We start from the raw sequence: 17,724 nt of genomic DNA on the forward strand, positions 1-17,724 counted from the left end.
AATTACGTTAGCTCTTCTACCCTGAAGATGGGAGAGGCGTTGGCTCTTCTACCATGAAGATGAGTGACGTTAGTTCTTCTACCCTGAAGATTGGGAGTGGCGTTAGCTCTTCTACCATGGAGATTGGCGTTGGCTCTTCTACCCTGAAGATGAATGACGTTAGCTCTTCTACCCTGAAGATGAATGACGTTAGCTCTTCTACCCTGAAGATGAATGACGTTAGCTCTCCTACCCTGAAGATTAATGACGTTAGCTCTTCTACCCTGAAGATGAATGACGTTAGCTCTTCTACCCTGAAGATGAATGACGTTAGCTCTTCTACCCTGAAGATTAATGACGTTAGCTCTTCTACACTGAAGATTAATGACGTTAGCTCTTCTACCCTGAAGATTAATGACGTTAGCTCTTCTACCCTGAAGATAAATGACGTTAGCTCTTCTACCCTGAAGATAAATGACGTTAGCTCTTCTACCCTGAAGATAAATGATGTTAGCTCTTCTACCCTGAAGATGGGAGTGGCGTTAACTCTTCTACCACGGAGAGTGGCGTTGGCTCTTCTACCCTGAAGATGGGAGCGGCGTTGGCTCTTCTACCATGAAGATGAGAGTGACATTAGTTCTTCTACCATGAAGATGAGAGTGACATTAGTTCTTCTACCCTGAAGATGGGAGTGACGTTGGCTCTTCTACCATGAAGATGAGCGTGACGTTGGTTCTTCTACCATGAAGATGAGCGTGACGTTGGCTCTTCTACCATGAAGATGAGCGTGACGTTAGCTCTTCTACCCTGAAGATGAGTGACGTTAGCTCTCGAAAGTATGGAAATTTTTCAAGACTCATCTGGTCGATAGCCCGAGAGAATTTATTCATTCGTCGCCTGGAAAGCTTCAAGATTTACTTCAAATCGTTTTTAATTGTAGACTGAAATTTAATTTGATACATCATGTCCTCAGAAGAGTAAATATGGTAGTCAGTCTTGTGTCGTATATAAGTATTTATTGTATACATCTCACAATTACAAGAAATTTAAATCAATGTCGGTTCCACCAGGAAGCAAAGTTTTATTCGCCAACAGCATTTTTTTGGATGAAGTTCCTCCCACACCAGTCAACACACCTGCTGTTGCAGACATTGAGACTAGATGAAGAAAACTGGTCACTGCCGATAAATTTTCTTCCTCATCACAGCTGCTGGGACCCACAGTCCCGAGGGAACCTGTTTCTCAAGTAATATAATCTATTCTGGTCCGACAATATGGTTTTGCCATTTGGATGAAGGAAACATGCATTCGGCTTACCATTTGTCTGAATTAGGACAGGCACATGTTTCCGAAAAGGAGGAAAAGAAACAATGTCACTGTAAACCAAGAAAAATACACTCAATAATAGTCATACATTAATTATACTTTGCATTAATCGTAACAATATTGTGGACCTCCCTGTCGACGTAGTGGTAATGTCATTCCTTGTAATCAAGGGATCCTGGATTCGATACCGGGTAGAGGCACATTGCACAGTGGTTGAGTGCACACTTTAAACCGTGTATGAAGTGGACTTTTAAACAACATTTCAAAACCAACAGCAACTTTATTGGACTTACAGTTGTACATTTGGCTGTTTATGCTCAGAATACCAAAAGGTTTATTCCTTAACTACACTCACAAGTTGTTGAAGTGAAGGTAAATCATTAACCTGATGGGGATGTCTAATTGGTTACTTGAACTCAGACTGTTAATTTTTTGTGTGGTCTTGAGAATTTCCATTTAAGTTAGATGTTCTCATAAACTTAATATGTCTAACAATTCTAGTGTATATTTTTTAAAATTAAAGCTTTATAAAGAGAATTCAGCACACATGTACGTATACTTGAGTAAGTAATGGCATAAAATAAAATCATAATAGTCTCATTGTTCAGAATATTCTAAACATTTTAGAAATTATTGGACACTTTATTTTTAGCTTTGTGACGACACCTAAATTATCCGAGTGGGAGGGGGTGAGGACCACCACCTACATTTTTTTCAATTTTTCAACTGAAATTTTTTATAAAAAATAAATGACATTGTTCCCTAGGATATTCCCAATATATCTGTATTACTTTTGTTCTTAAAAACATAAATCTATCGCACATAGGGAGCAAAATTCACTTGGTGGTCATACCCCCTTAAGATGCATGTTATTCAGTAAATTCGCGACAGTATACAATTAGTTGATAGCATTTTTTGTAATTATTATAAATAACATATAACTGCACCTATATAAACAAAAAAGCATCGATTAAACATTAATATAGTTTGAGTTTTTTTAGTGAATTATAAAATATGTGTGACACACATGCAATAATTGTTTTTTTATTACTGATGGTAACTTTTGTAATTATTAAAATTAATAAATAAATAAACAAATAAGGAAATAGTGATTCAATAATAAAATAGTTTCTTGAATTTTAGTGATAAAAAAAATGTGACCAGCCTCGCGTTTATTGAGTATAGTCCATGCCTATGTATTTGTAGTTTTCATTATTTTACATTGCTTTCAGGTTAATCACAAGAAAATATATCCACGCATTGCCCAGGATTCGAACCTAGACTATTTTGAGTTTTCTGCATGTTACCATGCCAACTCCAATACAGGTAATGCATGAAGTATGTAATTTAAGCTCTGTATCCCATGTAAAAGTCTCTTCAGTACTGAACCTCGAAACTCTGTTGTGTTTTTATCAATATATCATGATCGTGAGCACCCTCCCTATTAGAAATGAATGTTAATAATGCGACAGACAGAATGTTAAATGTGAATTGCATGTTTATAATTTTTACAGCAGCTTCAAACAGTGTAGCAGGGTCCTTGCTTGCTAGAAATAATAACAAAAAGTTGGATGAGCAGTGTGTTCATCAATTTATTAATCAATATAAGTAACAAATTGATAATATCGCAAAAACCACACATTGAAAAAAAATTGCTGCAAAAGAATACTATTTGTCACAAATTTGTATAGGTGGGAAAGCATGTGAACACAATAAATTCTAGGTCATATGTCTAAGGTGTTCATGTATTTAGGTGCACTGGGGCAAATTTTGGTACATTGTCATCAGAGCACATGTACAAGGCATCTATAAAATACACATTCACGCATGTAGTAGCATACACGCAATACTTTCGTGAAATATTGGTGCCAACCGGCAACCAAACAAAATGTTTCAAGAGCACACCGGTTTTTCAGTCACTGAGTTCTGTTACCAACCCCAAATTCAAACAATTGAATATAATAAATTGAATGAAAAGAAACATAATAGCTCTCTTTCAAGAAAGAAAAAGTGCAGCCTATAGTGAAAGAATGAGAGAGAGAGAGAGAGAGAGAACTAAAAAGGGAGAGAAAGAAGGATTAGTACATGCAACGTCAGTTAACATGTAAAAAAAAATGTCATGATGGGAGGGCATTATGTGTGCGCTCTCTGAAAGCAGTAATATATATCTATATATTGAGGAATCAGAACTCAAAACTAAAAAAAAATACAGTACACATAAAAGTTATGTTGGTTACAACATGCTAAAGCAAATTAAAATACAGCAACGTGATTTTTCCTTAATTAAATTTACATGAAGCAGTTACAGTTTTTTTCTTGTATATTAAAATATATTAAGTTGTGCACTTATTCACAGTGTAAAAAATATTGAGGTAAACACACTGTATTGTACGAGCCCATTATGCACTTGAAACAATATATATATGTCATACATATATATCTTATATATATATATATATACACAATCGTACATATTTTTCGCCTACAAACAAGACACCAATTTCATTTCAAGATGCATGAGCACAATCTACCATGTAGATAAATTAGTTGTATACTTTATTCCCAGGGGAAATTTCATGTCTATATGTATATTTTTTGAAAAACATGCATGCACACATACACACACACACACATATAGATTTTCAAATTGGAACTGAAAAATATGAAATAATAGTTTCTTTTTTGTAAAAATAAATCAACTGAAAAGTTCCTCTTGCATTTCTTGAGAAAAAAAAAAGAAGGAAAATATGCCAGTTTCACTGGACATTCCCAGACAGGATCTCCTCCACGTATACATGGGTTGTGGCACTTTAGGCACTCTTCTTGCGGTTCATGAGGTAAGCCCTGATGGAAGCTTCGTCCCTCTTCAGCCAGCCTGCATTGAGGCGAATGGTCTCCACACTTTGCTGGACAGTGCGCTCTGTTCCCGGGCTTGGATTTGCCTTGAAGAACTGTTCCACTTCAACTGCATTTTCTTCGCTTGCAAAGTTTTCTGTGATGTACTTCACAAGGCGAGCGATAAGGAAACCTCCCTACAAATAAAATAATAATGTAATCACATGTACAAGATATGTGCATTTAAAAATCTATATATTTTTCATATTTTACAGGGTCATTGAGTTTTTTATTTTTTTAACCACTGTATTAAATCTTTATGTACCTACGTTTCGGAGACTGATTCTGTCTCCGTCCTCAGGGTAGTGTGTTATATCAAATTAATAATTTGTTCAGTCCCTGGGCACATGATGTGTTTGGGGATGGCGTCTATATATGAAGTATAAAATATAAAATCTGTTGCCTTGGAGGATTATTTTCAGCGGCCAAGGCTCCACTTCGTCTGGTGGTCATGTCAAGACCTGTTTTGATGTGTAAAGTGCCAGGGAGGATTATATTGTGGTGGCTCAGGCACCACCTTGTCAGAAGGTTGTGAGTTGAATGTTAGTAATCAACCAGAATTTTTTTTAAAAGATAATCTCCTTCAGTACCATTTAGGGTCTGATAGTTGCACCTGAGAACATTAACTAAAAAAAAAATATATATGGTTGATTACTAACATTATCAACCTATAACCTTCTGACAAGGTGGAGCCTGCTCCACCACAATATAATCCTTCTTGGCACTTTACACATAGAAACAGGTTTTGACGCGACCTGACCACCAGACGAGGTGAAGCCTTGGCCACTGAAAATAATCCTCCAAGGCAACAGATGTTCTACTTCATATATAGACGCCATCCCCAAACACATCATGTCTCTGTAGGGACTGAACACACTACCCCGAGGACGGATACAGAATCAGTCTCCGAAACATAGTTACATAAAAGATTTAATACAGTGGTTAAAAGTAAAAAACAACTCAAAATGAATTAATCACCAATGATCAGGTAGAGAGAAGAATTTACAGGGTCAATCTGTAATTTCGAAACAGCCCACTGCTTTCGAAACTGAGAACAAAATATGAAAGCTTTAATCTTCACCACATGACAATGCGAGGTTAAGTCAAATGATAATATCCTGAAAGTTTAGGGTGTTATCTATGAGGTGCACGAGGAAGTTCATTGAAAATTTAAAATTAAAAGGGATAAAGTAACACCTGTTGAATTGTCCCTTGAATCTCAAGTGAACTTTATGGAATACACTACTTTATATATAAGCCACCATATTCGAAAAGGGTGTCCAAAAACTGATTTTAGATTTCTCTACATACATAAATTTGCATTGGAAATGGGGGGGGGGGGAAACCAAATGTATATCACATCTTTTCAATTCCATTTCTGATGATTGCATGTCTATGCATTTATAAACGAGTTCTTCGTCTGTTGTAAAATTGTAATGTGAAGGAGGAAAGTTATTTTTCGAGTACCAAAAAAAAATGTTTCCTATAAAAGTTGTTTGCAATCCAGAGCTCCATTCAACAAGGTGCAATTACACCCTCATTACCATTTGAAATTTACCAGGTATCTACCCCACCCTCATAGTGATGAACCACATGAGCCTAGAATCAAAACCGTCCAAAAATCATAAAAGTCAAATTTTCAGGAAATGTGAAAATTGTACTTCATTAACAGTGCACTGTAGGTGGATATTTTATAACTTGATTTTCCAAGTACAAAAGTAATTACTTTTGCAGTATTTCATGAGTCTTAGTTCATAAAAAGCATACTGCAGGGAATTATTGATTGGGCATGGTGGATTCCTAAACAAGATAAGCACTGGGCGGATTTTTTTTTCTAATTGTCTACAATGTGAATGTTTGCAGTGAGTTTCTATTATATATTATACTAAAATAAGAAAGGGTAAATATATATAAGATTTGTCTACATGTTTATATCTAGGTTTACTACCTAAATAATCAGTATATTTAATAAGATGTAATGATAATTATTATTGGTATCAAACATAATTCTACACAAACACAATGAAATAACTCAAGTCATGCCATCCAATAGAATGTTCTGATTCTGAACATAGTGAAATGTGGCATAGATATGGTGGATATTGAAACTAAGCACAGTTGAAGGCATTAATTTCAAGAAGGCTGTGGCAGGTTGCGTGGGAAAATAATGTGATTTTCCAATTCCTCATAGTAGAAGTATAAGACATAAATCTAAATGCATTCTGTACTAAATTTGGATTTGGAGGACTTTCATTCTAGGTTCTTCATAAGTTAAAATACCGCCTCTTGATTTGTACTTTGGGTTATTATAAAGTGATGTTCGTAGTTTGTGTAATTTATCACTTTAGAATCTGTTAGCCTGCTACGAAGTTACAGACTTGCTCTTTATATTAATTCAACATGAATACGAGGTTTATAATTTTAATATGGCAACACATGGACAAAATAACAGTAAAACACAAAGGGTTTATTCCACTTAAACCAATTGTTGGTTTGATATCTGGCATAGCTCAGGGTAAACGAACACTCCCTCTGCATTACATGGAGCTGCACAGTGATGAGAAGAACGTGTGCTCTCACTGACTATCTATTACGATGATTCTAAATTGGATCAGCGGTGTGGGAATTCAAGGTGCCTGGGGTCATTGCAATTACTGCTTGTGAGGAATCTGCACAGAACAGTAGCAGGATGTGGTAAAGCTTTCAATGAAAGATATGAAAATGTGATAGATTAGGCTCGCCATATCATCCCAGTGCAAGTGAACATGCAAGTTCAGTTTTACTGGAACTGATTTTCTTTTTATCCAATCCCTCTGCTCCATTTTAGAAATGCGAAATGCCATGATTAGACCGGTGGGAAGTAACAGTTTACATAGTTCTCATTACTACTCAGCTTCATCTAGTGCAGAGTGCATTCACGTTGAGATATACCAGGTATCAAACTAGTCTTTTATATTTCACTGTGATTCTACAGATGTGTTGCCACTATTAAAATGTATACCCTCATATATATACATGTAAAAAAGCTACAAACTTTCACAGACAGTTATATAAAGCCAAGATAAATTTCGCACGCATTCGTTAGCATAGGAAACTGAGTAGATCATCTGCTGAGACTTCAGTTGAATTCTAGTATCTATTCTAGCAGTTGTCATCGTGATGCTAATTTTGTTGAGGCTAAATTTTCATAATAAATTATTATTGATTACTCGTGACAATCTTGTTCATGTTTTAGAGTGTGATGCTTACCTGAATGTTGTTGAAAACTTATTTATTAGACTCCAATTTACTTCACTCTCCTGCCTACTTAGTAGAGATAATATTAGGACTGAAAATACCATACAAGCCAGTAAAAATGCAACAACCATGTACATGGGAAAGAACTTACATGTGAGATCCCAGGCACCCCTCTAGAAAAAGAGAAGATGAACACGAGTAGTTAGGGTATCCCCGATTCAATTTGGCGAGTACGGTACTAGTAAAGAAGAAATCCAATACTCTTGACGACAGTTTCAGTGAAAAACAAAAAGTACCAGGACTCGAACCTGGGTCTCTAGGTTCCTGTGTATGCTCTCTACCACCGTGCTACATCTTCAACTGAACACATGCATTTCCACCACCTTTCTTCACGTCTCCATCATCCACAATTTTCACGACATCCAACTCCTCACTTGCACATGTATATCTACGCTTCGATTGATTAGGTTCCGGCTGTTTTCTTCCATTTTCGGCTAATCACGATGATGAGGATGACATATATGATATGATGAAGGGACACTCACAAAGAATACCCATGCCCAGGCCGGGATTCGAACCCGGGAACCCTGGCGTTCCTGTGTCGACACCCTCAAACGTGGAAACAAGGGGACACCCGGACGAGAAAACGTAAATTTACAATGCATGAAATTCGCGATTAGCCAAAAGTGCCAGAAAAGCGAAGAAAAATAACCAAATCACTCACTCAATCAATAAATAAATATTATAGTTCTATTTTGACGAAATAACTTCACAATTTATTTTGTATTGCAAGTGTCTTTTATTTCAACTCATTCATGTTCGAAACCGAAATATGCATGTACAGAGGTGGCGAAGTGGTTAGCTCAGTTCACTAATGAGTTTTCATTGTGTGTGACATCAATTTCATCTTATAATCTTCGGGATTAGCCAAAAGTGGAACAAAACAGAAGACTTGTGAGGGAGGTTGAACGAAAATGACATTTGATCAAACGTTCAGTGGACTTAGGCGAGTAGCGCCCGCCTTACGATGCAGGATCTTCATCGGGAATCGAATCAGAGACCTTTGCCGCCTAATGCGAGTGCGCTAAGCAATTAGGCGACCGGAGATCTTTACAATTCATTAAGATGCATGTCGTTAGTGGGAAGATACTCCCACTCTCTGCTGTTTCACACACACACATGAGGATCAGGAGAGGGGGATGGGCATAATCGTAGGTTTTGACATGACGAACATAGAATGACGGTAAGCAAACGTGTTATAATAGCTTTGGTAGGGAGGGGGGATTTAATCGTGGCCAAGAGCGGATTCCGCTTGGAAACTGGAAACGATGCGCCAGTGTTGTCACCTGAAGGGAAATTTACCTTTTTTGGAGGGAATTTTAAGGGGAAAGGGAAATTCGGTGAAAAATTCCAAAATTTCAGGAAGATACGAAGATCCCAGACTCAGTACAAATTATATTAGTTTTTCCAATTTCGTATCCGTCATTCTTTGCTGTTCGTTATTTTTACTACTTTGGAGTATAAGCCAACTTCCGTAGCAGACTAGTTAGCTCAGCGCACTACGGGGTAATACCCCTTCATCAATTTCATGATACATTCATCCTCATCGTCGCGGTTGGCCAAAAGCGGAGAAAAGCGTCGCTAAATAAAAATCAAATCAGTGGATCAATACGTTGAGTATAAGCCAACATATCTACTTATATTTCAGTTTGTTTATTTTACGTCGCTTTTCTACTAATTCGGTTAATAGCGATGGTAAGGATGAATGATGAACTTACGAAATGGATGATAGAACAAACACAACTGTACCGTCATACCCGACCAGGGTTCGAACCTGAGACATCTGGCTCGGTAGCGATAAGCATGTAAACTATGTGATTAAATTTATTTGAGATATTCATATATATACCACCACTACTTATGATTAACATGTAAAAATAGGTAAAGGTGCACACGTGCCATGAAGGCATATGGGGTGATTTGCAGGTAGAGTTCCACATATTCTTGATCACGGCCATAGTTTGGATGATGTAATCAGCATCACGCCAGACCGGTTTTAGCCCCAGGTACCCAGATGCTCATAATAACCATTATTAATATTATTATGTTATTGTCATTCTTGTTCTTATTATTATTGTATGGTTTCTTTAGATGAAGGGAATAATTGGAGACAAATGGGAAATTTTGTCTCTTAGAAAGGGAAATTGTGACAACACTGATGGTGCCCCATGGCACCGAAGCGTACCCCCTGGCCTTCAAGCCGGCGGCGGCTCGTTATTTGATCTTCGCACGTCGGGATGTCCTACCCGCAGCCTCCTCTTCCCGAGGAGGGCACCGCGTCACGACATTTTGCCCAGCAGCGGCCGTCCGAAGACCCCGGAGGTTACTGAGGTCAGCCCCGGCTAAGGTTCCCCCTCGCACCGTGAAGCCAGGGTCCATCAGCACCTGTGTGCGCTTCACCGCTCTCGGCGTCTCGTCGATGGCCGCAACACCGAAGGACCGACTGGGCGTCGCTACGAATTTTTGTTAAGGGCAGGCAGGTCACCGGCATAAAACTATTTTTTATATACAGAGTGCGTCACGGGAAAACTGACGATTTGGAAATAGAACTCCATTAATGTGTAGAGAACATTTTGCCATAACGAAATGATACATTATCACGCGCCATTTGAGTTAGATTTATATATGGAAAATAATTGTCACCAAACTGACCGTTTTGGCGAATGCAAATGTGGAGTCGTTACTTGAACTTCTCTCCTACCCTTTCCAACAGCCCCACTTACTGCCGAATGGCGTCCATAAGTTCGTCCAATTAGCGTGGCTTTCCGAAAGAGCAGCTGTGTTTCAATAGGCTCGCCACTTTTCACGAAACTGTCGTATGCGAACACACGATGCTCTAATGTCCATGCCGCCATGACTGCAACCGATATTGCACGAGCCGAGATCAGCCGAGCAAATCCGAACAGAGCCGAGCAGATCCGAACAGAGCCGAAAATGGCATGAACGAGCGACTTGAGTGCCACCCTACTTACATCTCCATCCCCTCTCCCTGCTTAGAATTCTCCATTGAAAACCGTCCGTTTTCGATGACGCACCCTGTAGAAGAATTCCAGAAAATGTCAACCTTGGTCAAAATTAATATCCAGATTCAGAGGTTGCCAATTGTGTCAGCCTGTTGCCTATCTTTATATAGTGCTGGCAGAATACATTTGAAGAAGTTTTGCTGTGTAAGAAGAAATTTCCTTGGTTATATTTTTCATTACAAAGGAATGAAATATAAATAAAACTGACTCAAAAGTGTCAGTCTGTTACCTCTGGAATTGCCCTATATCTAAATAGAATCTGTCGTTATTACTATAAACAAATAATGTTTTTTTCTTTTTATTTCAAATCATTACTAAACTGGAATAGTCTTTATTTGATTGAATTGAGTTATTTTACGCCACTTTGGACTAATTGCGACGATGGAGATGGTTGGTGGATACGATAAGATGGATGAAGGGACAGTCACAAACACATATGCACGACACCACAATTCCTACAGAGTGGTTGACATTTAGATGTGTTCAGAAAGGGTCTTCCTGAAGTAAAAACTTATGTATTTTACTAATCATAATCAACTTGAATAACTCCTATGGAACCATTTATTCTTCGGATCTAGTAGCGTGGGATTATTTCCGCAACATCTCTGGCTGTTCTGCATTTGCAGCTTGGGAGCGGGTCTCAACTACCGAAGCATCCAATCAACAAGCGAGCCGCTGACGTTATCTCAACCCAGCACCTATCGCTATGCCTCTCCCCCACGCTCTATCCTGCTGGTAGGCTCGCCAGCTGCACAACCAGCCGGAGATGTAGCGAAAATAATCTCTCTATCAGAATATGTTTCCTGCATTTCACACCATACTTTTTTAGGATATTTTCCTTTCCCTTTGATTCTGGAAACCTTATTTACTGCTCAACTCTGAGGTTGATTGTTCAAATTCTGTCTTTGTTATTAAAAAATTTAACTGGGATTAGGGAGGGGGTCATCACCTCGACGTGATGACCAACCAGATCACACCCAATGCCACCCTGCTGGGAATGAATAACAATAACAATCCGTGGCACTACAGCCCTGGAAGGCCCTTGGCCTATCTCCCGATTGCCAGTCTCCCTCCCACAATCCTACCAACATGTGTGGAGATCTTCAACCAGTAATGGGGTGACGTGTGGTCGGTCAGCACGGCCGTTATAGCAGATATCCGTGACCGAGTTATGCTACTCACTCGTAGCTTCTCAATTTCCTCACGATGGTGGGTTGCCACCGGTCCAATATACAGGTAGAGAACCCACTGAACCCAGGTGGATTCGAACCCATGCCGTCCCGCAATCGGACAGCACGCCCACGGAGGAGGACCTTTTCTTTTTATTGTATCTCTTATTTAAAAAATATGTCAGCTTTAATCGGTAAATATAACCAGTTTCCAAAACTATTGTGATTTATTTTGATGGTTAGAAGGAAAGTGCAGGCGTTTCTTCCTGTAAGCTGGATTGACTTAGAATTTCTTACGAGATACTCGACCATGATACCCTTCGTTCTTTTGCAGATACATTCACTCCTCGATTTCCAAGTTCTGCAGCTATTGGCGGAGCACTCGTTTTGTGGTTTTGTTTTATTCTACGCACTATGAAATGCTTTTCGTGGTCGCCGAGCACCTGTGGTCACCCACTTCTGCGTTTGTTCTTCACCGTTTTACTCCCTCCAAAGCGATGAATTATCGTCTGACTTGTTGACCGGAGTCTGTTTGCAAGTCCTGCGATTTTCCCGTATGCTTTTACACTCATTATGCAATTTCATAATCAGACAGTTGTCTCTCTCGCTTTGTGGCCTATTTTGACTGTGTGTCGCACGCTGGCTCTCTCCCAATGCATTTGGCTACAGCAATTGGCTATTAGCAGCTCTGGTGTGATGTGTGAACAGAAATCTTGCTTCTATCCGCACTACAGAGTTCCTGGGTGTACGAATACTTTTTGTACGTATATTATGCGTATGGTTTGCGTATTACTGTTAAGATCCGTTTGGTGCATTGGTCTTTTCGAAGTTCGGTGATCTTTACGTGTCAAAATCATCTTTCCCGCCGGATTTCATGAAAAATGGTACAGTGTACGAATACTTTCTGCACTCACTGTATATATACCTTTCATCGAGAACCGAAGCAGACGGATTACCCGATCTTTGGGACAAGGAGTTCAAGCCCCGAAAGGTTATTGAGTGAGAAGCCGAGGCTCAATAGACTCGTCAACCAAATACGCTCCAGGGGCGGACCAATATTATGCAAGTGTTGATTAAGAACATTTTGGCAACTGAGCAAGCTGAATGCTGAAGACCTTGCCGCCGATGGTTCGGGGTTCAAGCTTCGGCCTGGCCATTGGAGTTTCACTGTAATGGTTCTGTCAACTATTACACGTAATCGTAAGACTACACGGGGCACGTTAATGAGATAAATAAGAAATACAAACGATTCTATACCAGCTGGATAAGGCAGCTACACCCTTTCCCGGGCATCTATGGAACAAGCAAACGAAAACAAGTACTCTGCGCAAGTAGTAACTCGAGAGGGCTCGACCAATGCACGCGCAAAAGGGGAGAATACGACTCCTGCTTCGCTCCTCCCACTGGCTTTCTCTCATTCTCAGCCGTTATGGGCGGGCTTGCTCCACAGGTTCCCGAGGCAGAGTATAGGCAGAAATGCGCTGTTGCAAATGTCGGGAGGCAAAGCAAGTAAAGGTCAGGAAACGATGGTTGTCGCAAAACTATATGACAACTTCCACCATGCGGCGTTGCCTAATCAAAGCGCCCACCTTCTTCTAAAGAGACCGTTGTCATCTCAGATAGGTAGTTACAACAAATATTGGTGGCATTTATGTAATCACATGTGTTACAAAGATTACAGAACTAGCAGATACACTGTCTCAACCATCGTAAGAAACCGTCTTGGCATACATGTGGCAACAGCGTAAAATCTGCTAGACGCCTCATTGCGTGCTCCAGAGATTAGCGACAAAAAAAATTCAAATCTTCGCCGTGGGGAAGTTTGCATGATGTGGAGCGTATCACCGAGGTTCACTCGGCATGGGTGTTCTTTGTGAATGTACCTTCATCGACGTCATCTAATCACTCATGCTCATCGCTGCGATTATCGAGAGTATACAGAATGCGACGCTAAAGAAACAAAATACGAAAATATTATTTTAATCTAATACACAAGCCTCATTGCAACACGCAAAATAAAGGCCTATTCTATTCTATTCTATTCTAGCCGGCCACCGTGGCGGATTGGTTGGAACAGCGCGCTAGAACGCCAGGGGTTCCGGGTTCGAATCCCTGGGTATGGGTGTTTGTGAGTGTCCTTACATCAATTTAATCATAACATCACATCACTCTTCCTCATCTTCGCGATTAGCAAAAAGTGGCAGAAAAGCGAAGTAAAATAAACTAAACTACATCAATATTCTATTTTACAATTTAAAATTTACAAAATAAAATTTTAAAAGAAAAGTGCTTCTGCAATTAACTGAAATTCCACTTATCTCTTTCTTCATTCCTTTCCCTCTCGCTTTTTTATCTCCTCTTTCATCCCCTATTCTCTCTTTCTACACATGTATCTAATTTCTTTCTCTCTTGTTTCTCATGTTCTATTTTTCCTTCTGCTTCTCTCCACTTTGTTTCTTATATCCTGTGTTTGTGAAATTTTCTGCCATCTCTTTTTGCATCGCCATTTCTCTTGGAACGAAGAGACAAAATGTCACATAGAAATTTCAGCGAAAAATGCAGGCTCGACCATGACTACGTGGTACAGTCACGGACCCTTCTAGGTTGTAACAACATCAAGTTTCAACAGGATCATTACAACCCAGAACTGTCTGTAACCGTACGTCTCTTGTGCATACCAAACATTAAGATAATTTACCTCTCTGCGCTAAAACAAACTAGACAACGTCGCCGTAATTAGTGTTTGAAAGGCAACAGCTCCTGTTGCAGTAGCACCGACAGAAATAATTCCACGAACGTAGACAGACAGTGCGAAAATTCAGGAGAAACCAGGGTTACTTCGGTAGCTGTGTTGGTAGAGCAATGGCACGGTATGCCAGAATCGGGTTCGAGTCCTGGTCGAGCCTGCATTTGTCGCTGAAATTTCTACGTAGTGTATCTCCTGTGTGTGTCACAGTGTAAGGTAAACTATCACAATTCTCTACGAATATTACATAAAGCATTATAAACCAGATGTTAAGTAAAACAGAGGTTCTTCTCAAAATCTATTTTGTAAAAGGTCTTTGAAGTACAAGGAAGTTACACTAAGTTTTAAGTCCACTTTATGCGCAGGGAGGCTAATAGGGACAGGACCTTCAGTTTAAGGCTTAGTCTCGGGATGACGAAAGTATATTAAATTATTGACAATACCTAGATAGCGGCGAAAGTAAGCCACACGAAAATTCACGTCAGTGCGCTCTAGAAGGAATTATGAGCTGATGTAATTTTTCAAATTTTGGAATGTGATGATGTTCTTTCGAAAGAGAGGAAAATTTGAAAACAGATACCCTGGCGGCGGCCAAAATGTCCAGCCGAGCATTAATCCGAACCACTTGTGCCTCTACCGGGTATCGAACCCGGGACCCCTTCATTACAAGGCGACTACGTTAAAACTCCAAGAAGTTACATGTTGCTTAATTTAGTATTTATGTCCGTCAAGTTCTATATAAAGGCATATAATAAATATAGATTCAAAACGCTTATTTTAATGCCGAGGAAGGCTGGTTTTTGTCAAGTCCGAATCTTCGGGGAAGAAAAGAAACACCTAAAAGTCAACGAAAAATACGAGCATCTTTTTTTAAAAAAGTAATTACATGTTCGTAATTACCTACTTATATAATTGTGTAGGACAAGGTTACTGTATTCCTTTCGCCGAGTGTAGCACACGTTGCCAAATTTCTGGCAATTTTCTCACGCTGTCACTGAAATCGTTTTTCCGTACATACGAGGGTCACTATTTATATTTTGAGCCTAACAATGAAAAAACAGGAATTTGGCATTGAAAACTGCTTTATTGTTTTTCGAAGTATGGTCAATACACTTTTGCATTCGTTCGAACCATTTGTCAAAGCAGTTTTTCCAATCTTCTTGAGACACCTCCATAATATGGTTTTTGAACGCATCAACGGCGTCTTCCGCCGACGAAAATCGTTGTCCACGCAATTTATTCTTGACATTCGGAATCAAGAAGAAGTTATTGGGTCCCAAATCAGGACCGTACGGCGGATGACCCATCAATTCGATTTTTTGACTGTTCATAAAGTCGGTTGTTAGACGAGATGTGTGACAGCTGGCATTGTCTTGATGAAGAATGATCCGACGGCGTTTGTTTGTTTTCCGTATTTGACCGAAGACCTCTGGCAAACAAATTGTTGTGTACCATTCAGAGTTGACCGTTATACGTTCCTCTAAAGGCACAGTTGCCACATGACCAGTTTCCCCGAAAAAACAGGCGACCATTTGTTTCGATGTGCTTCGAGCGCGAACAACTTTTGTTGGATTGGGTTCATCTTGAAACACCCATACAGTCGACTGCTGTTTACGTTCCGGCTCGTATGCATATATCCATGATTCGTCACCTGTTACAATCTTATACACGTCTTTTGAAGCACCACGATTGTATTTATTGAGCATTTGTTTGTACCAATTGACGCGAGCGTCTGTTTGAGTTTTTGTCAAATTGTGTGGGATCCAACGAGAACATACCTTTCTCACAGCTAAATGATCATGTAATATTTTATATATGCTGGTGGAACTAATGCCTATGGTTGCCTCAATCTCACAGTATGTCACATGACGATCTTGCAGTATTAGGTTTTGCACAGCATCAATGTTTTCTTGAACAAGAACTGATTTTGGACGACCTTCGCGAATCTCGTCGGTGAGCGAATGGCGGCCACGATTAAATTCTTTATACCAGCGTTTCACAGTGGCAAAGGATGGGGCTTCATCGCCAAATGTGGAAGTAAGTTGATCGATGCACTCTTGTCTTGATAATCCACGTCGAAAATCGTAAAAAATCATCGCACGAAAATGTTCACGAGTTAATTCCATTTTATTGTTGTCGCGCAATCTCCAAGGCAACATAAACAACACAAATCAAGCTATTGACAAAACATTTGAAGTGCGTTATGGTCAATAATGCCAGACGATTCCGTGCAAACGTCAAATCGCGCCTAACTTCAATCAGTGTTGCCAAGGCTCAAAATATAAATAGTGGCCCTCGTATTTAAGAGGGACCACCCTAAGACATCGATGGCATTGAAGCGACGTCCTCGTCGAGGACCCTGTAGCTTCCGAAACAAGTCAGTCACAAGAACCCATGTCTAGACTGTAGGAGAGGGGGAGGTGCTCTAAACTCTCCATTTCCACCGGTCGAACAGTTGCACCACTGAATTTGCAACCTTGAGTTGTGGTGTAGCACAATCGGATGTCTCGCCAGAAGTGATGGTAGTTTCCAACGAATAACTGGACGACGGTGATTCTCCAGAAAGTTACTGTAATACTCACTGTTCACGGTGACCCCCTCAGGTAAAACTACTTCGTAGTCGTACTTGTTGCAACTTACACTTTGTTGGATACTGAAGTGTCATCAGGTCATCACCATGAGCTTCACAAGTTCTATGGGACTTTTAACAGCATTTCTTTCACGTGTCACTTGAATTTTGATGAAAGCAATCTGTTCTTTTTGTGAGGATATTGTTTTACGGCGCAGTGCCCAATGCGAATACAGTCAGCACAGAGCGTCGCCACACGTCAATCTGTAGAACTATGACATGTCACGTGTACATGCAGGAATAAACCCATTATCTGAATCTATGATAAATTGTTGGTACTAGTGCCAAGCCATGATTTTTTACTCTCTCTCTCTACTCTTTCACACAGAGAGGGAGGTGGGGGGTGAGGAAGAGTGTGGATGGGAGGGAACACTGGTATCCCCTTCTTTTCTCTTTATTTCCGAGAGAGGAAAATGGAGGAAACTTTCTCTTTCTCATATTTCCTACCCGCCACCACTTCGAGAGAGAGAGAGAGAGAGAGAGAGAGAGAGAGAGAGAGAGTGAGTGAGAGAGAGAGAGAAGAGAGAGGTGAGTGAGAGAGAAGAGAGAGAGAGAGAGTGAGTGAGTGAGTGCCTATTAGCCTTACTGTGCATAAAGTGGACTTAAAACACCAATTCAATCAACCAATCTTTCATTATAGTGAACATATTGTTGAGTAAT

General features: G+C 39.8%; 1 protein-coding gene across 2 annotated transcripts in view; it reads right to left on the reverse strand.

The window, feature by feature from the left end:
* Positions 1-2,853: 2,853 nt before the first annotated feature.
* Positions 2,854-17,724, reverse strand: part of Psa (puromycin-sensitive aminopeptidase) — a 208,557-nt gene continuing 193,686 nt past the window's right edge. Inside the window, exon 14 of one of the 2 annotated variants that reach the window (XM_083144000.1) lies at positions 2,854-4,337. In XM_083144000.1, coding sequence (XP_083000126.1) covers positions 4,116-4,337 — 222 coding nt within the window. In that variant the 3' untranslated portion in view covers positions 2,854-4,115. The remainder of the gene's footprint in view (positions 4,338-17,724) is intronic. The other variant, XM_083143999.1, reaches the window with a different exon arrangement.

This window comes from Lepisma saccharinum, chromosome 22 (genome assembly GCF_977018435.1).
Source record: "Lepisma saccharinum chromosome 22, izLepSacc3.1, whole genome shotgun sequence".
NCBI classification, from domain to species: domain Eukaryota; kingdom Metazoa; phylum Arthropoda; class Insecta; order Zygentoma; family Lepismatidae; genus Lepisma; species Lepisma saccharinum.